The sequence below is a fragment of the Mya arenaria genome, chromosome 9, assembly GCF_026914265.1.
Source record: "Mya arenaria isolate MELC-2E11 chromosome 9, ASM2691426v1".
Lineage (NCBI taxonomy): Eukaryota > Metazoa > Mollusca > Bivalvia > Myida > Myidae > Mya > Mya arenaria.
In genome coordinates this window covers 473,645-500,109 of record NC_069130.1, presented here as the reverse complement: position 1 = coordinate 500,109, position 26,465 = coordinate 473,645, and the positions used below count along the sequence as shown (strand labels likewise).

The 26,465-nt window shown below is 34.0% G+C and overlaps 1 protein-coding gene across 11 annotated transcripts in view; it reads left to right on the top strand.

Annotated features, from left to right (window-relative positions):
• Positions 1–26,232, top strand: part of LOC128246625 (tripartite motif-containing protein 2-like) — a 67,425-nt gene extending 41,193 nt beyond the window's left edge. For 5 of the 11 annotated variants that reach the window (XM_052964919.1, XM_052964922.1, XM_052964921.1 and 2 more), the window contains 3 exons: positions 15,061–15,288; positions 18,170–19,970; positions 21,276–26,232. In XM_052964919.1, coding sequence (XP_052820879.1) covers positions 15,063–15,288; positions 18,170–19,970; positions 21,276–21,279 — 2,031 coding nt within the window. In that variant the 5' untranslated portion in view covers positions 15,061–15,062 and the 3' untranslated portion in view covers positions 21,280–26,232. Of the gene's footprint in view, positions 1–1,162; positions 1,200–2,383; positions 2,423–10,444; positions 10,468–12,140; positions 12,550–15,060; positions 15,289–18,169; positions 19,971–21,275 lie in introns of those variants that run through there. The other 6 variants (XR_008263299.1, XR_008263298.1, XM_052964923.1 and 3 more) reach the window with 6 other exon arrangements.
• Positions 26,233–26,465: the final 233 nt, after the last annotated feature.

Here is a 26,465-nt window from a genome sequence, read left to right as displayed (position 1 = left end):
TTGGTATGTATTTACGTGATGCATGTGGCAAAAAAATTAAACCTTTTATTTTGGAAAATACATACTAAAATCCCTTAAATCAGCTCTAAGTGGTTGATGTTATATTTTGTTCACTGGCCCCAGCCCCTGTTTAAAATTACCGATTCATCTAATTAACAATGATTATTGCTGATTTCACAAAATAAATGTAGGGCAGATTTGAAAAGACCTGCCAATCTCGTTGGACAAAATATTATTTCAACCACTTAAATAACAGAAAAGGAATGTCAAGTGACTTTGTTGAGTGCCAATTAATAAATAAAGTGTTGGAGGTATCTCTAAATTCTGGTTTTAATTATTGTATGTATACCCGTTTAAATCCTAAATGTTACGAAACTTACATTCAATCATCAGTACTGAGGAGGAATTTTGAAATGTGTTTACTTTGGCACGAAAAAGGTGCATTGAAAAAATATTTCTCACACAAGACTGAAGTCTCTGGCTTTATAGTGCAAGGTCACACAAAAAGGTCAAGGTCAGAGAAAAAAGGTCAAGGTCACACAATAAAGGTCAAGGTCACACAAAAAGGTCAAGGTCACTCAAAAAGGTCGAGCTCACAAAAGATGGTTAAGCTATACATAAAAATTTAAAATGATTTGCCATTCTTTCAAACATAGTCGAATAAAAATGATCAGACCTTCCATGTCATGGAGATACATTATTTCTTTTAAAACTGGAGTATTATTTATTGGAATTTTTCACTGTGAATGCACGTTGGTGGTTATTTCTGTTCATATTAGCGGAAACCATCAGACTATCAGAATAGAAAAATGTCAGCAAAAATGTGACATATTACCAAGGGGAAGTCATTTGGACCATTATGGCTCATGAAATATTGCTTGTCTTGAAAAAGCAGTTTGTTTGTTGATGTCAAAAAAGAACTAAAGCCATTATGGATTGTTACATTCCCCAGTTAGTGGTATTGATTTTGGTCGGAGAAGAGTTCTGACAAACTTGAAAAGTCTGCTGCCTGCATGGTGGGATGGCGGGATGGCAGCAGACTTCGATCTCATAATTTGATTGGGCACGTGTCCAGAATTGTCTCTCGAACTTGGGAATTATTTAGTGGGATGAGGGAACAATGTTTGATAAAGTTTGCCGGACCAATTAATGTTTGTCTTATATATGTTGACAGTTGATGGAATTATCCGGAGCATCAGGTTTTTATGCTTTAATGAATTTTTCATGTTGTTGTCACTTTGTAATGCTATAACATTTAATGAGAAATGTACATGTATAAAAGAGAAAAAGTATGTTAAGAATACAATATAAAAATGAAATTTCGCTTCTGTTGATTTTAATGTGGAAGTAAGATTAAAATTTAGATAATTTTGCCAGTCTGGTTTTCAGCATAAAATCTGACCAAAATCGCGTTATAATTGTCAGTAACTTTAGGTCATTGTCGTCAGTCAGTGCAAAAGTTTTTAGTGGCCGTTTTGGCCAAATTGCAAAAATCATTTAAGATTAATCAAATCAAACTTGGTACTTATGTTGCCAGACACAATATTCACATTTACAGCAAGGTTCCCAACTCTCTGTTTGATAACTGTCGTGTTGAATGCCTTGTTCAAAGGAAAAAACAAGAATAGATCCCTGGGGCCATATTCAATAAACAACTTAGATCAATCTTAAATTTAAGAGTGAAATCTAAGCTTTTTGATTAGACTGTAAAATAAATTGACCAATCAACTGAATGGAATCACTGAGGCATGTCTAAGGATAAGGATAAGAACTATATTGAATACCACCTCTGGTGCAGATCCAGAATTTGACTCTAGTTCAAGGGGGTCGATTGGATCTGCTAATGTAGATAAACGTTGAAATTCCCTTTGGATCGCTCTTGTTTAATAACTTGGGCTTTTTACACAATGTAAAATAAAGATTTTTTAAATTTAAGACTTCAGCTTGATTTTTTATTAAAAGTAAGAAAATTATATACCCTAAAGTACCACATACTTATGTAAAAAGTTTGTTGTATTTTCTGTGTTTTTTTTTCTTTTAGAAATTATAATGCATTTTAACACTGGTCCTTAAAACATAAAATAAAAGTGCTTTGGTTTTGTAATATTGAAATTAGTTCCTACATATTTCCATTTGCTTGATTGTGACGAACGATCAGATAGCTGAGCCAATACTGTTATTGATTTTGAGCATGAAAAAAAAAATCCATAATGTGGGGATTAAACCCTCAAACTCTTGGGTGAGAGGCAGACACCTAATCTAGAGGACGATTTGATCTAAACTCACCCTTCTATTGTAATTCTCAAATTATGCCAGATTGCTTGTGCTTTATTTTTGTTTGCTTTTGCCATGCTTTTAGTCTTGGTTTTTCTTGTTTTTGCAGATTACGATGCTATTTGTAGAAGGGTTTCTACATAAAATGGTAGGTTTCAATGCATGGCCTCAGTAGTGTGGCACTGTTTGTTTGCATGTAAGTTCCTTGTGTACCTTGCCACCATTGTTTGTTTTGTCACTGTGTGCACTATAGAGCTTGGTTATTGATCAGAATGGAGCTTGGTTGTTAATCAGCATAAAGCTTGGTTATTGATCAGAATGGAGCTTGGTTGTTAATCTGCATGGAGATTGGTTGTTGATCAGCACAGTTTGGTTGTTTATCAGCATAAAGCTTGGTTGTTGATCAGCATAGAGCTTGGTTGTTGATCAGCATAAAGCTTGGTTGTTGATCAGCATAGAGCTTGGTTGTTGATCAGCATAAAGCTTGGTTGTTGATCAGCATAAAGCTTGGTTGTTGATCAGCATAGAGCTTGGTTGTTGATCAGCATAAAGCTTGGTTGTTGATCAGCATAGAGCTTGGTTGTTGATCAGCATAAAGCTTGGTTGTTGATCTGCACAGTTTGGTTGTTGATCAGCATAAAGCTTGGTTGTTTATCAGCATAAAGCTTGGTTGTTGATCAGCATAGAGCTTGGTTGTTGATCAGCATAAAGCTTGGTTGTTGATCTGCACAGCTTGGTTGTTGATCAGCATAGAGCTTGGTTGTTTATCAGCATAAAGCTTGGTTGTTGATCAGCATAGAGCTTGGTTGTTGATCAGCATAAAGCTTGGTTGTTGATCAGCATAGAGCTTGGTTGTTGATCAGCATAAAGCTTGGTTGTTGATCAGCATAGAGCTCGGTTGTTGATCACCACAAAGCTTGGTTGTTGATCAGCATGGAGCTTGGTTGTTGATCAGCATAGAGCTTGGTTGTTGATCAGCATGGAGCTTTGTTCTTGATCAGCATGGAGCTTGGTTGTTGATCAGCATAAATCTAGTAAAAACTAGGTCACCAGGTCAAATTTAAGGAAAAGCTTGTTAACACTCCAGGGGTCACATTTATGACTGTATCTTCATGAAAATTGGTCAGAATGTTTATATCAATAATCTTTAAGTCAAGAATAAATCTGGGTCATGTGTGGTCAAAAACTAGGTCACCAGGTCAAATCATAGGAAAAGCTTGTTAGCACTCTAGAGGTCACATTTAAGACTGTATGTTCATGAAACTTAGTCAGAATGTATTTATTGATTAGCTCTAGACCAAGTTCGAATCTTGGTCATGTGTGGTCAAAAACTAGGTCACCAGGTCAAATTGAAGGAAAGGCTTGTTAACAATCTAGAGGTCACATTCATAAATGTTTCTTCATGAAAGTTGGTCAGAATGTTTGTATTAAAAATCTCTAAGTCAAGTTGGAATCCGGGTCATGTGTGGTGAAATACTAGGTCATTAGGTCAAATCATAGGAAAAGCTTGTTTAAGCACTCTAGAGGTCACATTTATGACTGTATGTTCATGAAACTTAGTCAAAATGTTTATATTGATTAGCTTTATGCCATGTTCAAATCTGGGTCATGTGCGGTCAAAAACTAGGTCACCAGGTAAAATTTAAGGAAAAGCATGTTAACACTCTAGAGGCCACATTTATGATCATTATGTTCATGGAACTTGATCAGAATGTTATTCTTGATGATCTTTAGGTACAGTTTGAACCTGGGTAATCAGAGGTCAAAAACCAGGCCACTAGGTCAAATCATAGAAAAACTTTGTAAACACTGTAGAGGTTACACTCTCTCTTTGATCACCATGAAACTATGAAGTCCATGTCAAGTTTGAAACTGGGTAACCTGAGTTCAAAAACTAGGTCACAAAGTCAAATCATAGAAAACATTGTTAAAACACTGTTGAGGCCATATTTTCTACTTTATCTTTATGAAACCTGGTCAGAATGCACTTATTACAGCAAGGTAATTGAATTGGATCAGGTGAGCGATACAGGGCCTTCAGGGGCCTCTTGTTTTTGAAAAGTTTTGATAAAGCTGAGGTAATTATGTTTAAGCTTACCATGATAATTAATGCTTTAGTCAATAATTTAGCTATTAAATGAAATAAGATAGGTATGAAAGCAATTATAACAATTAAGATTGTAGTGAGTTTGCAGAGTCCAAAAGAAAAACAACAACTCTTTTTACACAATAAATAGTTATGTTCATGTTATGTCCACGTTTTGTTCATGTTATGTTCATGTTATGTTCATGCTATGTTCACGTTATGTTCATGTTATGTTCCACTGTTGTTCCCTGGACCTCCATATTCCTTTATGTTTATTTTATACTTCAGAATGTCTGCAATTTCATTTAAGTTAGGCCATTATAAATGAATTGCTAGATTTTCTCTTTTTTTCTTATTTTTAATAGGGGTAGGGTTGAAATTTTATTTTTCTGTTTGACTGTTTCAACATTGAATATGTGTTCATACCAGCTCTTTCTTATTGCATAAGAGACAGTATATAATGAGCGAGTATGAAAATCTAGTAATTAATTTTTAGTCGTCTGATAGCAATATTTTTTAGGAAAACATGCTATATCTTAAATATGCGCCACTTTCATCCCTTCCTTATGTAGTAACCTAGGAGCATATAAGCACTTGCATTCAATAATCATTCTTAAGTGCCCAAGCTGGGATCCACCTTTCAGACTTGAGGGATGGACAATAGACTGCATGACTCAGTATAATGCTGCTAATGACAATTGCAACTACATACTCATGGCATTAAGTCATATGATTTCTGGAACTTGCAAAAACCTGTATATTACCTTGAAGTGTGAAACATATATTGTCTATTCAAATTTTTGAGCACTGTGTTTTTTCTGACTAAGATTATTTGCATGATGCCAAAAAACCCTTAAATGGCCCTGATATGTATAATGATAAACGTTATACCAATAAGGAGATGCCCTAGACAAACAAATGCACAGTCATGGACTTTAAAGCTACATTCTCACAGATTTACCATTTTTCCTAACAATCTGATCTGGTCTTTTGTCATCAGTCTTTCATCACTGCTTTGCAGATATTTACGCAAAAATTTGTCAATTCCAAGACAAAAAAAAAAAAGTTGTCAAAACGTTCTATCTGTGAGAGTGCAGCTTTAAATATACTTTTTGTTAAACAAATATAAAATTTTGAAGGCCTGGACAATATCCGGTTATAGCCTAGATCAATTACGATATAAACTGTTATGTAATCTTTCATGATAGCGCATAATAAGTGAAAAAAGTAGCACATCTGAAGATGAAAACAGTGACGTTTTTAATTGAATTCCTTACAGACAATTTGGTTTCCAAGGAGAAGTCATTTAACCCTTTACTTCATGTAAACCTAAGCCATTTCAGGCTGCCAGTTCATGGCTTATCAGTTCATATCAGTACCCCTACTTCATAGGAGATTATTGATATTATTGGAATTTTAACCCTAATGTATTACAAACCTATTTTCTTAGTATTTCTTTTGGTTTAATCAATAAGTCATCAATGTAAAGTTTATAGAGAATTAAATTTCCAATCCAGTCATATAAATTTTATTTTGTTATCTAAATTATTTCCGCATGATATTCATAAACAAACAGAAAAATATGTCAAATTTGATGAAAATTAATTTTTATTACACTTTTATTTATCAAACACAACACGAAATATTATATAAACAACATATTTTTATAATTCATTTAATGCAACCTGAATTGAAACAAAGATGGACAGAATTAAAAAATAGTTCACAACAAAGAAGCACGGTATATTTATATATATGATACAGACGAAAAAAAAAGTTGATCAACAGTCACAGTACGTATAACTTTCGGTTATTTAACACTACAATGAACAAATAAAGTTATTATTCAACTACTAAATGAGGCCTGCATGTTATTGTTTACTAAATTTATATCGTTTATTGCATGTCCATGTATTGTCATTTGGGTTTGATTTTAAAAATCCTCATTTCTCGTATCCTTGTGTGCGTGACGCCGAGGTCTGAATTCTCGACGTCGTACTCAATGTCTCAAACTCATTTTAATTGAAGCCAGAATGTTCCGATTCGTCAGACAAACACTGAAATATAAATGACATTATTCAGGAATGTTGTTTTAAACTGAAGTTAACAAGGGCAGAAATTAGCTCTACATTGCATTCTTGTGTATTCGAAAACACGTGTTTCAACAGCTGATCGATGTTAAATTGGGTCATGTCAAAGTTTAACAATAGGGATAGTCATTATTTTATAACACATTTGTACTTACTTTCAATTTGTAGAAGCAGATGCGCATTTTTATGACCGGATTAGCGAAACAGAAGTGACACATATGTCCCATATAATGATTTATGGCCTTTGTTTATACAAGCCAGATGATTTTTTGTTTATCCAACATGGCCGACATTTTGACACGTTTTCGAACCATGACCTGTGACGTCAGGCGCGTGATCAATAAAATATAGTTGTATTATTGGTAGTTAATTATAACTTGCAGTATTGTGTAAATTTCCACGAGGAAAACGAGACAGAAATGCCCACAAACCTGCGCAGTCAACGTTTTACGCATCTTTGATACCAGTGACCTTATTTCGCGATTTTCCGAAATTCTTTAAATAGTAACATAGTGTTTTTTTTAGTGCATTGTATTTATCGATGTTTATACTTCATGAATATGAATTTATAGCGCATAAACAAGCATCAGGTATGAAAATAAATGCCCCTACATTACGAATACGTAGGATTACGTATCTATGAAGCTATGGATAAAACGTTAAGATCCGTATCTATGAAGCTATGGATAGATAAGTAAAATTGCGTATCTATGAAGTAAAGGGTTAAAGGTATTTATTTGCATAAGCCTGTAATGTTAGCTTTAGTGGAGTTAACACTAGGTTACAACCAACCAATTGTTCAAGGGTGATTAGAGTTTCAGGTGTTTATGACTAATGTGACAGGTTTATGGCTAGACCTTTTCATCATGTTATCATTCAGTCAATGTCAGATTAGAACATGAATCAAAATCAGGCCAGAGATCATCAAGTAGTGTTTACACCTTCGCTAAGTGAATCTGGAATGTTTTCTTTTTAATCAAAAATCACTCCAATTTGAGAGAGAAAAAAATCACATCCATCCAAACTTTTGAATTATGCAGTCATTAAAGTGTGTCATCGTCCATTTAAATTGTCAAGGTCTTTGTATGATAATCTTGCTTTCATTTGCATTGTCAACTTATGACTACTGCTTTTAAATTTCAGCGATTTCTGACCATGTAATCAAATTTGGTATTAATGTTCACATGTATCTTACCTTGACCAAGTTTGATACACAGCATCTTGCATGATTTACTCTAGAGTTATTGCCCTTGCATAGTTAACATCTCACCAGACTGTCACTACTTGCTGTGTTGAGATTCTTCAGTTGTAATTAAATAGTAAGTAAAGCCTGACTCACACTGTCATGATTATATATAGCCTTAATTTTCCGCTGACTTATGGTAGTGGCATCAATTGCGATGAATTGGAAGAAATTGGTCCATTTGAACAGTTAAAAACCTGTTGTGGCTCTTCCATTTTTAACAGGATTACATAATTCAAGATTTCAAGATTTATGAGATGCCATCCTGACTGTATCCACAATATAAATTATGTCATGAATTTCAGGAAGATTTTGAAAATCAAGATTAATTTATTGGTTTGAAATCCTGTGAGTGAGAGCCAGACTAGAAATCATTAATTTTCATTGTCCTATGGTTATATTTGTAACTGTTTATGTATTGGTCTGTATGGTTTTGTAATAATGAGTTTTCCACTTAGGTTTCATCAAGAATTTTCCATTGACTTAAATAGCATGCAAGGGCATTGTGGCATGTGAAAACGATATTAAACACATAAATTATCATAAAACTAATTTTGTATTACTTTATGGTTTTGAATAGAAATTTTTCGGTGAATTCATGGTGCAGACAATCTTTACAAACAGCCTTCCATGTTTATTGAAAAATCAAGATTTATATCGCCTCACCCAAGACTCACCCAAATAAATACGGATGTTTAGCCTTTCAGTTTTATACTACCTTAAAATATTTGGGATACCATGTACTGGCTTGTTTAAGCTTTTTGTGGTCAGCGGGTTTTGACTCCAGCTTATTTTAATGCCTTTTGATCTTCTTGAGGGCTGGGTATCAAGTTAGAGATTATTATATATTTACTTATAAAATGATTCAAGCTTTTAAGTCTTGTTATTATTTTGAATAAACATTGTCTTGTAAGGTAGGAGATCAGTTTTGCTCAGACTTAAGGTCACATTATATTACTTACACCCCCCATGTAAGATGAGTCACGCGCAACAACGCGCCACTTCTTATTTCTTTTATTGTTTATGGCAAGTATTTTTAATTATGCAATTTCATTAAAGCGGATAAAAAAATATAAGTTTACAATACTTTTAATTAAAATTGAAAATAAATAATCGTTAAAGGATTTTTAAAGGAACTATTTGACGTCGATAGTGATTTAAAATTACTGCGCTTTATGACGTCAGTACACAACGTCGCACGCGCCTTTTGGTGTTATGTACAAAAGTGCGATTTCTACATGAATTTTTCCACAAATTCAAATTTTTCGGTATGCAAGAAAAAATATTAATCATGTTTTTCCATTCCGGATCGAAAAATCCGACCCTCGGGCACGCTGCGTGACTAGTAACTCGGCAAGCCTCGTAACCGGCTTACGTGCGTGCCCTGGGGTCTGATTTTTCTATCTGTACCAGAAACACATGATAGAAACTTTTAGTATTAAGTTTAAAAAAATAAATCATTTTTGCCCATAATGGGTGAGTGAAATAAAGGTGGTATTTAAGGGGTTTTAAGAGTAAGTTTTAACTGGGATGCAAGTAATTTAAACAGGTAGCATTTTAGAGGATCAGACTTTAAATAATAGTTCAGCAATCGGCTGGCAGGGTTTAATTAAAAAAGTCGGCAAGGAGGTGGAAGAATTTTGAATTGTCTGCAAATGTATGGACAAATTGGTTGATTATGAAGCTGTACCATACTTTTAGTTATATATAAGTGGAATAGATAAACTTTGCATGTAAGATTAACTGTATATATCCTATAGAAACCAAAATATAAATGTTGATAAATATTATAAGTTTTAAAATTGTCATACATGTTATGAGGGAATGTCCTTTATGTAATACTACAGGATGCAATTTGTAATAAATATGCTAAATAATAGCTATACATTATATTGAAACATCTTAATAGTGAACACTACGTATATAATATTTTGGTAGTTTTCCAATCATGCACTGCAGTGTCTTATTTCTGCTGGTACAGTTTTTGTTTAATAATTTAAAAGCTGATATAAGGTTTAGTGAAACAAAAATAAATAAATAATAACTTTCTTGTGTTTGCAGTGTTGTGCCAACTGTTACTGTCTGTATACCAGCCAGCAGGCAGCGCTAACTGCTAAATAACCCTCTTAACAAAATCAATTAATTACTGAACAGAAATTTGGTGTTTTTTTTTTGTTTTTTTCATCAGGGGTTTTCTAAATGATTAAATGCAATCTTGTCCTGCGATCTGATTGGTGGAGGCTTAAGTCAAAACACTAAATAGACATATCTGTGAGCCTGCCATCCTATTAATACTACATGACGCTTAATATTAATTAAATGAATATTAATAAACTTTTTTTGTGAATTTTTTTATTTTCTAAATTTATGGTTGTTAAGCTAGCTGTCTCTTAGGTTGTCTATTAACCTTGGAACCCTGCCCACGACCTCCTGATAAGGCCCAGGCAATGCCTATGAACCTCAGAGCCCTGCCCATGACCTTCTGATAAAACCCAGGCATTGCCAATTGAACCTCTGAGCCCTGCTTATGACCTCATGATAAAACCCAGACACTTCCCATGATATCAGAGCTATATTGGGACTTTCAGATACTTCAGTGATTACCTTTAATTGGGATTGGCAGGAACAACTATGAACGATGTGTATTAAGTAATTAAGTTTGTTTGGGTTAGTCAGATAAGCCCAATAAACAGCCAGTTGTGGGCTGATCCCATGTTTGATAGCTTGCGGAAGTGAATTGACTCTGACATCAAGGAATGTATCGTAATTCTTAAGTAAGCATTGTTAATTATCTATTCACTTCATAGAATGAAATTTTGAATATAAAGATGAAATCATATAGATTAGAACAGAATTGAAAGCAATGGCTTAATTAATAAAAAAGATGTTTTTACTTTGATATAGTTAATTATGTGGTTAGTAATTTCTTCTTTTTAAAAAATGAGCAATAAATATTTGTTTAAATTTTAGGAGGCATAAAAAGTGATCAATAGACTCAGTATAGTCATGTTGAATGGAACATAAATAACAATCTGTTTTGTCATGCTGTTTTGGGTATTTCTGTTGTTGTTTTTGTTTCTGCATGGTATTTCTGTATTTATTTCCATTGGAACAACAATACATTTTATGTAAAAAAATATGACATAGACAAAATGTTTATGAATTTAATATCATGATAATATTGTTCTGTTCTGTTCTGAACATTATGTTCTTGTAAAAGGATATTTTCTTTCTGTTCTATTGATGTGGATATTATCAAACAGAACCAGCTTGGTTTGTTTGACTTCACTTATTTGACTTGGCCCACAAGTTGGGACTTGAGGGAGATGTAAATCAGTCTAGGTAAACTAGATAAACAGCTGGTCAGTTAGTTATTGGTCACTTTATGGTCAGTGCTGGTCAGGCTGCACTCTGTGGTCAGTTAGTTTCTGACTCTATGGAACTGATGTCAGTGGACTTATTGATATTATTGTAGGTACATTTTTTTCTGTTGTTAATAATTTATTGCTTGTGTCTCTTGAGTGGTCAGTACTGGTCAATCAGATGTTGTGGTCAGCAAGTTTAAAGTCTTCGGAACTGCATGATGTAAATAAGACCTGTATTGTAGGTTACTTTCTGTTTTAAATTGTTATGAATGTAATTTGCTAATGTGTCTGAGTGGTCAGTGTGCTGGTCAGTTTGTTCTCTATGGTCAGTTAGTTTAGAGTCTTTGGAACTGATGTATATACGAATTCTGTTGTAGGTATATATTCTGTTTTAAATTGATTTCAAATTGTTAGTGTTTTTTTGAGTGGTCAGTGCTGGTCACTCTGTGGTGTCTGATATTTTTGACTCTGGAACTGTGTCAGTTTAAGAAAACTCCATGAAGTCAGATTTTGTATTTTATTATATATATATATATATATTATATTCATATATATATATATATAATATGAATATTTGTGTCAGTCAGTGGTGATCCAGTGCCAGTATTTTCGCACTTGTTCGTGACGTATTAAGCCATTATATTATATTATTTTGGAACTGAATCATCAATTTAATTTGGTGTAATCTCCCAGTGTCATTAAGTCCCTTCTCTGAAGTGCATTTGCTTCGTAATTTGTGGACATTTGAAGTTGCTGGGCTTTATGATGAACAATCTCTGTGGATATAAACCCATTTTTGTAAAACGAAAATATTTCACATATTTGTTATTCAATGTTCAATTACAACATCAGTGATTTACAAAGTGTTTATAGGCTGTGGCATACTAAATTTACCTGTGGTTTTAAAAATAGAACGATCATATATGGTTCGTCTGCTGGGTTTATATTAGGAAATTTACGGTTAATGTTAATATTAATTTATGTACCAATATGATACCCTGAGTCAGCTTACGACATTGAAAAGGTATTCGAGTTGTGGCTTTCGATAAGTTTTGGGTTGAATACAACTTTTGGGGACGAATAACGCAAGTGTCATATTAAGCTAATGTGCATACAAGTAATGCTTTACTTTGATGAGTAATGAGTGTGATATAGAAAATGCAGTCACGCAAATAGTTGTCAATATTGTGATATTTTGCAATTGCCTTCATTTATGGAAAATTTCTTGTTGGTGAAACTGAGTGAAAATTAAATTTGTTTAACATGCATGTTGAATTATGTGGCATCGGATATTACAATGTTGAACTTGACATATTTAAAGTTGTAATATATTACATAAAGATACTTGTTGACTTCAACACCACCATTATGGAATTTCTTGTAATGTTTGGTGATAAATTTTTAAGTAGTTTTAAGATAATGGTTTAATCTGATAACCAGTGATATAACATTGTAACCAATCACACTATTGAAGGATTTAACACAATTTCTGTAAGTACATATTTTCAACGAGTCTCTTCGAATGTTTAAGGACATTGGTTGTGATAAATTGCCAAGTGTAATAAAAAATCAGTTTGCTTTTTTGTTTGTTTATTGTTTTGTTCTTTTGTACTTAAAGCTGCACTCTCACAGATTGAACGTTTTGACAACTTTTTTTTTTGTCTTGGAACGAGCCAATTTTTGCGAAAATCCATGGAAACCAGTTATAGAAGACTGCTTACATAAAAATAGATGACAGATTTTCATATTTAAGGTCTTTTTTTTTTTTTTTTTCGAACGCAAATATGAAAATCTGCGATCTGATCTTTTGTCAGCAAACTTATATCACTGGTTTGCAGATATTTATGCAAAAATTGGCTCATTCCAAGACCAAAAAAATAAAGAAGTTGTCAATAAGGTAAATCTGTGAGAGTGCAGCTTGAAATCATTATGCATTTATGATATATTTTAGTGGTACGTAAACCTTTGAAAGAGTGTCAATGAAATACACGATAAATAGAGGTTTCTAAAATGTAAATAAAATAACAGACCTGGTTAATTGCTTATAATTAACTAAGTGCTTATGCACTTAACATTAAGAGCTGGTCTTTTTTATAGATGAGTAATAATGGAAATGTTTTGTATAAAACATTTTGTGAGATAGATTTTCTGAATTATTTTAAATACTGGTATTTTCTAAAAGTGCAATAATCGCTGGGAATCCAAGCTACCTGTCAATATTTCAGTAGGACTGAGTCACTATATTGAAATTAACCTTGCAAAATGTTTTAATTGCTTGCACTGTGTCCTTCTGTAGCAAATTTTTCCTCATTAAATCTGTTAATACACAGTTTATTTTAATTTTATAGGTACACAGTTGAGATAAATTTCTCTCTTTGAAGACCATTTTACTCATCAATATTAAAATGAACTTTATAGAGGTCAACTTACTAAAATTTTGCATCATAGTAAGTACAAAATTTCATTTTAGTGAATGTACCAGCGTTTTTAAAACCATATAATAACAAAGCTCTAAAAAAGAGTATAATAATGACTATTTTTAGAGATTATTAATCTGAAAATGTTTGTAGTTTTCTAAAAAAAAACAATTGTATGGCTTATAAGTCACAGATAAACTGTAGACCAAGCAATATGCGTGAACCTATTAATTCCTCAATTCATTAATTAAACCAATGACTAAATGGAAATGTAGTGGTTGTTTTCAATAGAGGCTTTCTAAATGATTAAATCAGATTCGGTCCAGTGATTCTATTGACAGGGGCATGGGCGTAAACACTAAGCATTTTAGTGCTAACCCTTTTGTCTCTGCAATTGGGTTTTTGCCTGGGATAGGTTTGGAATTTTAGCATCTGATCTCCAAAGTTATAGTTAGTCATTGAGAATTTTTATGAAGTGGATCTTTCAGGGGATTGCGCAGGCCCGCTGGCTGGTGTAGAGATTTAAAGCTGCACTCTCACAGATTGATCGTTTTGGCAACTTTTATTCTTTTCTTTTTTTGTCTTGGAATGAGCCAATTTTTGTGTAAATGTCTGAAAATCAGTGATATAAGACTGCTGACAAAAGATCAGATTGCAGTTTTTCATATTTACTTTCGAAAACTGATATTTATGGCCAAAAGCGTTAAAAAATGAGATTTCGGCAGTTTTCTAAACTATTGAGATCTGTTCAATTGTGAATCATCTTATATGCCTGAATTTGAAGGCAATTATATCAAAATCAACTGATGAAAAACAGTAAAACTGTCAATCTGTGAGAGTGCAGCTTTAAGCTCCAAACAATATGACAGAAACCAGACACCGACCAAAAATAAACAATAAAAATATTACTTGGATGTTGGGCTTTGCAGAATAAGTGGCCGGAAATTAAGTCATGTTATAAAACTTCCTTGTCTGATTGTTCCATTCATTGATGAGTTTTTAATTTAAAAAAAACATTGATATAGTGAATAATTGAAAGAAAGCACATGTATGTCTCTTCCTGGTTTTAAGGATAGTTGATTGTTTCTGGATTAAATTATTTTCCTCATTTACTGATTCATGCATTTGTGATAAAAGATGTGTAAGATGAAATTGCATTTACTCATGCATTCTCGAAACAATTAATGTATCATGCGTCTTTTATTGGCTCTTGTGGTGATATTATTATGGAAACCTTTATACTTTATTTTTAAGACCTTAGTTTTTGTGTGGTTAATATAAAGCAACAAAACAATGACAATATAAATAATAATATTTTAAATTGTTTCGGCTAAAGTTTTTTTCATATTACAACTTATTTTCGCAATATTGAATTTCTTTGTAATCGTGCAAATACCCATATTTTTGCAAAGTATTTCAGGATTACAAATAGTTTTACAAATTCTGATACAAATACTTGTTTCTATGTTGCTAAAGAAAAGATTGATTATTTAAAGTATGGGTCAGAAAGTAAATTATGACTGAAATTTTCAGATTAAAAAAACTAAAAGTTACTCTGACTAATCTTTCTTTCTTCTATTTTCAGCTATGATGAGCTCAACCCTCGTCGAGACCGTGTCGATCAACTATGAGGACTTTAACGACAGTTTCCTGACGTGTGGTACATGCCTGTGTGTGTACGACGGCGCGGAGCACCACCCGAAACTCCTCCCCTGTTCACACACTGTGTGTAAGAACTGCCTCGAGCGAATCGTTGACACCCAGATACATGATACCGGGACCTTCCGTTGTCCTATTTGTCGAGAAACTATAGGTAATTGTAATCTATGAAAGTGTTCGGATTTATACGTAAGTGCAGAAGCAAGGGTGATTTGACTTTTTTTCACAATTCTGTTCACAGGCAATAAAAATTTGAATCCAATTTTTTTAATACACAGACAATACACACTTGTGGAAGACCCATAACTCTGACTTACAGTAATTATTGAGTTTTTCTACTTTTGTTTTGCACTTAGTTTAAACTTAAAACGATTGTGAAACAAGTTGTTACAACATTATATTAATCCCTCTCATTGGCACTATTTACGCGAGAGTGTGGCCTTGTGTTCTTGTGGAAAGCATAGCTCCCGGAGGAAACCCACTTGTCCGGCTTGGTGACAAAAACCAAACTCACATGTGCCCAAGCTGGGGATCGAACCCAGGTTGCCCAGGTGAGAAGCGATTGTGCTAACCACTGAGCGAACCAGACAACCAAATGACAGATAGTGTTAATGTTCAATCCGTGGTGCTTTAGTTTGTTTTTCGCAAAATCTGATCTGCAAAAGAGAACAAGTTTAGTTGATTCCCAGTTTTAATCATTTGTTGTTGAAATGTAGAATATTTTTATCTAAACTTTTAGATAGTATAGGAGATAATCTATACAAACATTATCTGGGAATTGTACAAAAAACAACATATTGCAATTATTTACAAAACTAAATGCACATAATTATGCAGATCTGACTGCCAGACATTTAATGTCTGCAAAGCATGGAACAGTGCCTGTATTGACTGCTAAATAAACAGTTGTGCAGTTCCTTAAAGTGCAATCAATTGATCTTAGGTTTTGAAGACTTACGTCGGTGATATGATATTAAACATTAACGGAACAAAGGCAGATCATGTTGCAATGCAGTAGGAGGTTTTATCGAACAAAAGGACAAATGCAGATTATAAGTGTATACATCCATGCAAGATAGGCCTACGCTTCAATATTTCAGATAATTTATGTAACTCTTTGACTTAAAGGACTTTACTCAACAGATCTTCTGCTTGCAACATTTTCTTTTAAACTTTGTTGAAATAAGAGTTATTTTACTTTTTTCACCAAACAAAGACTGGCAGATTCTTATTCAAGAATTTTGTAGATCATGATTCCTTACAGGGTTATTAATGCCTTTCTGTCTAATAGAGCATTTTCTGATACATTTTTAGCTGACTATTCGAAGAATAGGTGGGCTATACTACTCGCCCCGGCGTCTGCGTCCGGTTAAAGTTTTAGGGCAAGTTGGGAGTTTCACTTATAAGTCCAATACCCTTCATTCAATTGACTTAATACTTCACACAGTTGTCCAGGGCCATCACATGATGAGGTTAGATAACTCCATATTATTCTTTACACAGATAATGGCCCCTGATTGAATATGGAACTTAGGTTAAAGTTTTAGGGCAGGTTGGGATATTTATTAATAACTTCTATACCCTTTGTTCAATTGACTTAATACTTCACACAGTTGTTCAGGACCATCACACAATGAGGTTACATAACTCCATATTATCCTTTATACAAGTTATGGCCCCTGATTGACTTAGGTTAAAGTTTTAGTGCTGCGGTTAAAGTTTTAGGGCAAGTTGGGATTTTCACTTAAAACTCCAATACCATTCATTCAATTGACTTTATACTTCACACAGTTGTTCAGAGCCATCACATAATGAGGTTAGGTAACTCCATATTATCTTTTATACAAATTATGGGCCCTGATTAACTATGGAACTTAGGTTAAAGTTTTAGGGCAGGTTGGGATATTTATTAATAACTTCTATACCCTTCATTCAATTGACTTAATACTTCATTGTTCAGGACCATCACCCAATGAGGTTACATAACTCCATATCCTTAATACAAGTTATGGCCCCTGATTGACTTAGGTTAAAGTTTTAGGCAAGTAAAAGTTAAGGGCAAGTTGGGATTTTAATAAAAAAAACTTCTATACCGTTCATTCAATGCACTTAATAAAATTCAAAATTATTATTTCCGACCATCTTACAACAAGAAACATAACCTCATTTTAACCCTAAATACAAATTATGGCCCTTGAATTTTTTTTTTATTTTTTATTTTATTTTTTTTTTATTTCTTTTGAAAGACATATTTGTATATTCTTAACCACATTTTCATAATAGCCGTTTGATTTCGAAATAGTTTTAAGTAAGGTTAAGGTAGTTCGCGAAGAGTTTTGTTTCCGCAAGAAGTATGCATACCAGCATAATGTCCAATGAATGATAAACACAGTAACTTTTGTATTCATTCGAAAAGCGTTAACTTTGTATTATACTTCAAGCGCAAAACATACTCAATAGCGCCACCACTACTCGACAGCGCCACCACTAGGGCAACAGCGCCACCACTTTTATAAATATGTGCATTTTTCCTTTTTAAGAAGTGCTTATTAGTTTTTTGTGTTCCTGCATAGGTACTATACATAACAGTTATGTTTGCATGCGTGAGAATGTTATTACGGGGTGTGTAAGCACTAAAATGTACTTGCTATGCAATCAGATCTCAAAATATGCACAAGTCTGATTCGGGAGAAAAGCTCCTGGCACCACAGTTTGCATAATACTGAAACGAAATAGTAACCAGCCTACAGTAGAAGTGTTCTTACACGGTACCACATTCTCCGATTTTCGAAATATGTCCGTTAAATGAAATTATCAAATAAAATATAAATCATACTCACGTTTGTCCATGTATACATAGGGCACAGCTCCACCACGGAAGTGTCGACAGCTTTTATTCTTTGCACCACCATAAAGTGGTGGAGCTGGTGTTTACAGGCCGTGTGTTAATAAGAAATTAAACAATGTAGCAATAATTGCTTACTGTCCATAAGCTTCTAATTTCTGTGTTTAAAAACTTGTCATCGTTTTTCCAGGAATCCCAAGGGGAGGTGTAATCTCGTTTCCGCCGAGCTTCATCGTAAACCAGCTGCTGGACCTGATGTCTCGACAACGTCGCGATGTTATACCTAAGTGCTCCGTGCACTCTGGAGAGGAACTACTTTTTTGTGAGTCATGTGACTCGGTGTTCTGCGTGCAGTGTACGGGGGAGGAGCACAACGGACGTGGAGCGAGCGAGCATACTGTCATTCCCTTTTCCATCGCGATCAAACGTATGTCGGAGATTTTGCTGTACAAAGCTCATCTGTGCATAAAAAATCTAAATAATGCTTTTGACAATGTGTCCACTGAAGTTCACCAGCTGGAAAACTCGGTGGATAGAACTATGGAAAATATAAACAGATCGTTCCAAGATGTGATATCTCTAGTTGAAAAAAGGAGACAGGAGTGTTTATCAATGGTTAGAAAAATACGGGAAGAAAAGAAAACCATTCTAAAAGAGCAGCTGGATTTAATTCAAGCTGAGAAACAGAAGGTACAAGGGGACTGTGATGGGCTGCAGTATCAAGTCGAGGTGCGGAATATCACGAAGAAAATCAGCGATCTTAACGAGAAACTGGATGCAACCAGTACGCTGTCAGAGCCTCGAGAAAACAGCTTTCTGAAGTATGAATATAGGCATAATTCTGCTGTGAATGATATAACAAATGCTCTCAAAAGCCTAGGAAGAGTTAAGGTCAGCACAACATTTCCGGCATTGTGCTCAGCAAAGATCGGCAAGGCTGTTACTCACCTGAAGTCAATGGTTACAGTGAATACTGTTGATTACCATGGTAACCCTAGAACAAGTGGCTCGGATCCTGTGATAGCGGACTTGAAAAATGACAAAGGTGAGCCATTTGATGCAAAAATAAAGGACAAGAATGACGGAACTTATGAAATCCAGTATGTCCCCCCAAAGAGTGGCAGTTACAAGATATATATTGGAATATTTAACCGACCTATAAAAGGCAGTCCATTTTCAATACAAGTTACTGATCATAACAATCCAGTGATGAAGTTCGGTGAAAAGGGTACAAGAGAGTGTGGCTTTCTGCAGCCTCTGAGAGTGGTTACGGGCGACGAGGGTCAAGTTTTTGTCTTGGATACGGCCAATAGTAGAGTTAAAGTTATTGACGAGTGTGGAAACTTTGTACGCCATATAGGACCGGAGGGGTTTGAAAATCAAAGTGGTATGGGCATTGCTCTTGCGTCGGACAATCAAGTTGTTGTTGTAAACTGGAGGACAAAATCTGTGTCGTTTTTGTCACAGGATGGGGAAACTATAAGTAAGTTTTCACACGAGTGCTTGGTTGAACCTATTGATGTAGCTGTGAATTCCAAAGGGGAGATTATTGTTGCAGACATTGGAGCTACTAAGATATTTATCTTTGATCGAAATGGCAAACTGCAGACAACGTTTGGCAATAGGGGAGAAAAGGATGGACAATTCAAAAACATTTCAGCCGTCACTATTGGACGATGTGACGAAATCCTAGTCGCAGACCACAGAATTCAAGTATTCACAAAAGACGGGAAATTTTCCCGTGTTGTTCCCAATCAGGCCAAAGGGGATTATGGGGGAATTTGTGTAGATGGCGCGGGGCATATTCTCGCCACTCGTATAGAAAAAGGGAAGGGATTTGTGCAAGTACTGAACTCTAGTGGCAAGCTCATGTCATGTATCGACAGTTTCGAGGACAAGTTGAAACGACCAAGTGGGCTCTGCGTGACCAAAGACCATCATGTGTACGTTGTTGACCTCGGCAACAACTGCATTAAGAAATACCGATACAGGTCAGTAATATGACAAGATTTTTAGTTGGTCTGTTTTGAAATAAAAAAGGTTGATTTCTTAATCAATCGATTAATAGTGTCTTCATTGGCATTGCCCGCATTTAAAAACATAACCAGCGGGGGTTAGGCCTAAAAAGAAAATTTATGTTTCCAATTTCCCTACCGACCGTCTTCAAAAGCCGGTGACCATATTTCTTTTTTGCTGTGAAAAAAATAGTCAATGTCACTATTTTTAAGTTTTATACTCTATTATAAATATAAATACTAGACTGTTGCTTAGTGACAATGACTTCTGTTTCCAGTTTAAATGGCAACGCAAATCAATTTAATTGCAATAACTTGTACTGCATGCTGCCAATAAGAAGCTCAATATTTACTAAAGCTTATTCCACACAGGAAGACCGTGGGCAACATTCTGTCTGATGTGCACAATCAGGACACATAGGAATTTATAGCACAATATATACATCTCAACTTCCGTTCCTTTAATGAACTGCCTTTTGGCAATTGCTGTTATCATCTGATGAACGCAACATTTTCGGTTATGTTCGGATCGCAAATCAAAACAATACAGATGAAAACTGTTTATCTTGTTATTGTGTTTGTTGTGTTAGCAGGTCCCGGAAAAAAAACAAATCAACATTTCAAAAAGTAATAATTTATGATATGTTAAATGTCATGTTGCCAGGAATGTTTCAATTTTATGTTTAAAAGTGATTTCAAGTTGTTAATCTTTTCCCGCTTTATTGTGAGGTCATTTGATAAACTGTTTCCACTTATGGTCAGGTCGTTCTATTACAGAATGGGTTGGAATTACTGTAAGGTTTTCTTAAATGAAATAAAGAATTCTTTAAACAATTCTTGAATGAAATAATGAACTATTGGCGTAAATATAAGTAATGAATTGTGGGAGTCCTTCAGACTCCACACACTTAAACCACCACAACTGCGTTCATACGCCGATAATGACATCAATCACGCAATTCATTCCATAAATGCCCTCTGGATTTCCCCCAATAAATCCTTACCTACCATCCCTATATTTCTTGAGCCAATGTAAGAGAAACCTTGCTGTCATTGTGGTTGGCATCTTAAAACCTTCTTGAACTATAATAAGTTACACAAAACTAAAAATATCGTAATATTTAACAATATATATTTGGTCATCATTGCGATAAACTTCTATTAACATGGAGACAAATATGGAACGTCATTTTTTTTATAGTGGTCTTTTAAGAGACTATTTATATATATATATATATATATATAAATAAATGACCGTTTACGTTTCTATTGCGTTTTCAGATGAGATGCATCAGCCGGTCTGACCTTGTATGATGAATGAAACAAGCTTCACTGTGATGTTTACCTGCATGTTCAATTTACACAGATCTGAAACCTTCTACAGACATGTTGATCATTTCGACAAGAATACTTGAAATCTTTGGACATTTGGATACCTTCGGCACAGAAAAGCTGAAAGATTTGGACGCCTTCAACCAAGAAAATCTCAAATACTAGAGCATTTGGAATTCTTTAGTCGAGAAAATCTGAAATATTTTGACATTTGGATACCATCAGCCAAGAAAATCTAAAATGTTAAGACATTTGTATCAAAAAAAGAAAGTTTCAAATATTTCTTTGGGCTTTATTTTTTATATTCTGTCAGTTTTAAGACAGTGCACGTTCATGTTCGACGTTTCTCTTAATTATGTGAGCAAAACTGTAATGGCAGGTTACGCTTCCAAGTGGCATTGTCTGCTATTTGAAACATCAATGATTATTAATGAGAATTCGGAACGAATTTAGTGCAACAAATTGCCATTTAATATTTTAGCCGGCCTGGAATTGTCATATTTGAGTTTTGATTATTTATTTTTTTGCAAATTTCCACCAGTTAGTGCTATTATTAAATTATCAAAGATAAGAAATTATTTGAAATGATTCCATTCCTTTCTCAGTTATTGTTTTGGGAGCCATGTAAATCCTATAAGCACATCTGGCCATTACAGTTTTGAGTAAATCTTGGATCTTTGGTGCGAATTCAGCACATAAATATGCCAGTAAGAATCACGATGCTTTTGATGTGGTTACACTGTACCAATATTGTACGTACATCTTGCATTTTGCCCACTGACTCTAACTTTTTTCACAATCACAATGTGTATGTTGTTATTTATGTGGTACATACTTAATCGAACATTTTCCCATTTAGAAATAGATATATTTCCTTCAAATCATGTTGAAGTGTTGTTTTTCGGAACCTAATCTCAGCCCATACAAACAAGCATATCTATAAATAGATTCTCTTACTTTACGTTATTAATGCATGATTGATACTTTGTACATAAATCTTTAACATGAAATGCCAATTGAAATGTAGGGGTAGTATTTTCAAACGTCTGCTTTATACAATCACAAAAGTATTTTCTAAAATTTATTTTATACATGTTTTTGGAAAGTAAGTTACATGAACAGGGGTTATTAAATTCCGAATGACACTGGAAATCTCCAGCCAATTTAATTAAACTGGTAAAGGTTTTGGTTTGGACAAAGTTAGACATTTATTGATTGGTCAATATTTATCGAATAATTACTGTCGACCAATGAAATAGCTTTTATTTGCAAACAAGCCAAAAGATATCCTGTTGATGACTTCTCCAGTTTTATACAATTGACAATTTTATACAATATTTTGAATATTTTTTAACGTGTCATAGCCTTGGTCTACGGCCCTATGTAATTTTTTTAACCTTGGCCAGAACTTTAAAACTGATTAAGATTTTGAAATGATTTCGCAAACTCTGAAACATTTTCATGATAACAACTTTTTCTGCTTGTTGTGTTCACAAAAGTGTATTACCAGTCTAAGAAGCTTGCTCATGTATTGGATTTGATTGTGCCATTTTCTGCTGCAATAGTATGATCGCTCGTCTGAATGTCACGAGTCTGAATGTCGCTCGTCTAAATGTCACGAGTCTAAATGTTGCTCGTCTGAATGTATAAATACATGTAAGACTGTAGAATGATGCTGACGAGGCATCTGTTAGACCATTACATGTTCGCTCATCATCTGTTATTGTTGTTTTTGAACAAAAAAACTGTCCAAGTTATTGTCATAGTTTATGGCTTCGTTGTCGACGGCGTCAGCCTACAAACTTTGGTCATAACTCAAAAACTGTTCAAGATATTCAGACAAAACTTAGAACATATTGCCAGATATAATATGTACATGTATAGAGCAACACACACAGCTTTGGCATGAATAGTTTTTGAGTTATGCCCCTTGTTTAACTCAAAACAACAAGAACAGGCGAGCAATGGAGTTTGCTCATTGGCACTCTTGTTTAATTTAATGTAATGTTGTACATGTAAATATACATAAAAAAGCATTAAAAGACTACCTTCATGTTAAGCCCCTGATTTTGAAAATGATTAACTAGCAATCTGGAAACTATTTCTTGTCCTTAAAACTGACTTTCGTCTAAGTTGATGTATGCTGAAAGCCACTGCGATGTAATTTCATTATCACTATTCTATGTTGTAATTTATGTGTACAATGTACATACAAAAATTAAGTGTGAAATATTGTTGCTTTCATACATATTTTCCTTTGTACAATTTTCCAATTTTTCTTTTGCACTGTAACTGATATCAAACTGCTTTCAGCCGTATTGTCTTAAAATTGTAGGTTGATCACTTTATTTGTTTTAAAATGGTTTTGCTTAACTAACATAATGGGCTGATTGTTCAGAAGTTTGTTAGAGTTAACAACGGGATTAACAACATCGTTGTTAACTTTTAAACGTAAATTTTGTGATCATGTGCTAAAATATTTAAATATAAACACATACAGCTGACACAGTTGTCTCATATCTTGTTAGAAATACATCAGATCAAAAGTGAGTATTTTAAACTACCAGATCAGTAACGATGTGAAAGTTAACAACAATGAAGTCAAAAGTTGTTACCTATAACAAAGTTCTAAAAAATCAGCCCAATGTAACAAAATATGTTAATTATGACTGGAAATTTGACCCAAAGTGTAAATATTGATGAAGATGAGTGATTGACATGATTATAATAGTTCAGTATTTTCTAAGTGCAATGTTGAACTTTAATTCCAATTCAAGGGTTCAGAATTAGAGCTAAATATCCTGTGATGTAATGAAAATAATTTGAAAGCACAATGGCTGAAGATTGTAAGACTATGCAAAGTAGCGAACACCACAAGTTATGAATTTATGAGACATTTTTGCGTGAACTGATTTTGGATGGATTTTGCAACAATATCACAACAAAGTCAATGCATTTCTATACAGTCGAACCCGTTGGCTCAACTCCCAGGGACAGGCGAAAAAAATCTCAGCCTCTGAAAATTCGAGCCAAGCAGGAATGCTTACCTTTAGTAGAAAGAAACAGATCTTTTACATACAGCTCAAGCCAACAAGGAAATTGAGCCAAGCGAGTTTGAGCCAACAGGGTTGGATTGTAGATTAAAACTTGATTTTTTACCATTTTGAATTGGTAACTGAACTATCCAGGTGAATGGGCAATGTTAAATAAGCCAACTGCTGGTATCTGTGTACACACCAAAACCATTCTAAACGGGCTGGAATTAAATTTCTACCAGGAATACAGCTAGGGGTTCGGAATAGAACAACAACAAAAACAACAATTCTTTGAGTAGATGTTTTTATTTCATATATAACATAGGTTTATCTCGTATGCAGTAGGTGTTTACTGCTGTATCTCAGTGAATAGGCTAAACTTCAAGGTCACAGCTAAACTTCAAGGTCACAGCTAAACTTCAAGGTCACAGCTAAACTTCAAGGTCACAGCTAAACTTCAAGACAGCTAAACTTCAAGGTCACAGCTAAACTTCAAGGTCACAGCTAAACTTCAAGGTCACAGCTAAACTTCAAGACAGCTAAACTTCAAGGTCACAGCTAAACTTCAAGGTCACAGCTAAACTTCAAGGTCACTGTTGGTTCAAAAAGTACAAATTTCATGTTCTTCATTGATTATTTCTTAGCTATGACCAAACAATGGGCCAGACAAGCTTAATTGGAAAAAAATGTCTAGTTCTGAAATTGAGAGTTTTTTGAGCTTTCAATAACAGATCATTTTACAGTTGTAAAAATATAATTTCTTTGCTGGATATTTGCTTGAAAAATAGTACCTTGAATTGGATATGAAATGCTTTGGAAACAGTTGCAACAGGGGTCTAAGCCCCTTAACCCTGCCAGGAGCCTGAATCCTTCATACTCAGACTAAATTTTCAGGTGTTTTATCATTCCGGTTTAAACCACATGGTATGTGCGAAAAATACTGAACAAGATTTATTTTACGGTTTCTGAATCATCAATAGACCACAGTGGTGTCAACACAGATAAATTTCTGTGTTATTTTGTTAGTTTTAAGTCATAATTTCGTGTATACGGTATTGTTTACATTCTGCACATTTGATTATGTTGTGTTTTATATATTTCTTAAAACCATTTTTTATGACTGTTTTATTTTTTTGCAGTTTTTTTCTGAATAGTTTATTCCTTGTTACAGAGATACTGTATGACATTAATATAAGGTTTTTTTTGCACTTTTATTTCGCTTAAAAAATGTTTACCATGCATGTTTAATTAATCAATATTTGAATATGTTAGGTTTAATCAAGGTTTTGTCACTAGTATGAAAAATGTTAAAGAACCTGGGGTCGTATTCAATACTAGGCTGGTGGATTCAATATACATCTTAAAATAATCTTATGGTCATACATTATTGACTTTATTCACTGTATTGGTCAGAAGTAATCCTATAAGCTACATCATTCTTAGATCCAATTACGACCAATATTGAATACCACCCCTATCTAAAGAATGATGTAGCTAATCGGATTGCTTGATACAAATAACAGACCTATACAGTGAATGGAGCCAATGATGTATGACCGTAAGATCTACTTAAGTTGCATGGTGAATACCTCCCCTGTTAGCAAAAAATAATGAGCAGAAAAATTCTGAAAATTATTTGTTTTACTATAAGAAGAAAGACCACCAGTTATACGGTGCTCAGCAACTATGGATATTATGGTGTACAGAATGTGAAGATATGATATTAGTTTTACTTGAGAACTGTTGTTTTGTTTGCAGATGATTCGTTGGTTTGATCATGACCTTTTTGTGTATATGCAAATTATTTTGTATTTCAATTCGTTTTATTATGGGTAGTCTTTGGTTTTTGCAAATAAAAACTTTTAAATTTATTGACTTTTCCTTCTTATGATGCATCCACCTCAGAGGCAGATCCAGAATTTTGTGTTCTCAAATTGGAAGCATAACCTCACAAAGAACCAAAATGTTATGGTTCAACTCACCAGTGGATGGTCTTCAACAGACATCAGAATCTTCAGTGGATCAGCTGATTTAAGCTGTATTTTTCAAAAAAAAAAAACCTTCAAAATGTGTTGAAGCTGGTCCGAAATGTTCAAAATTGATT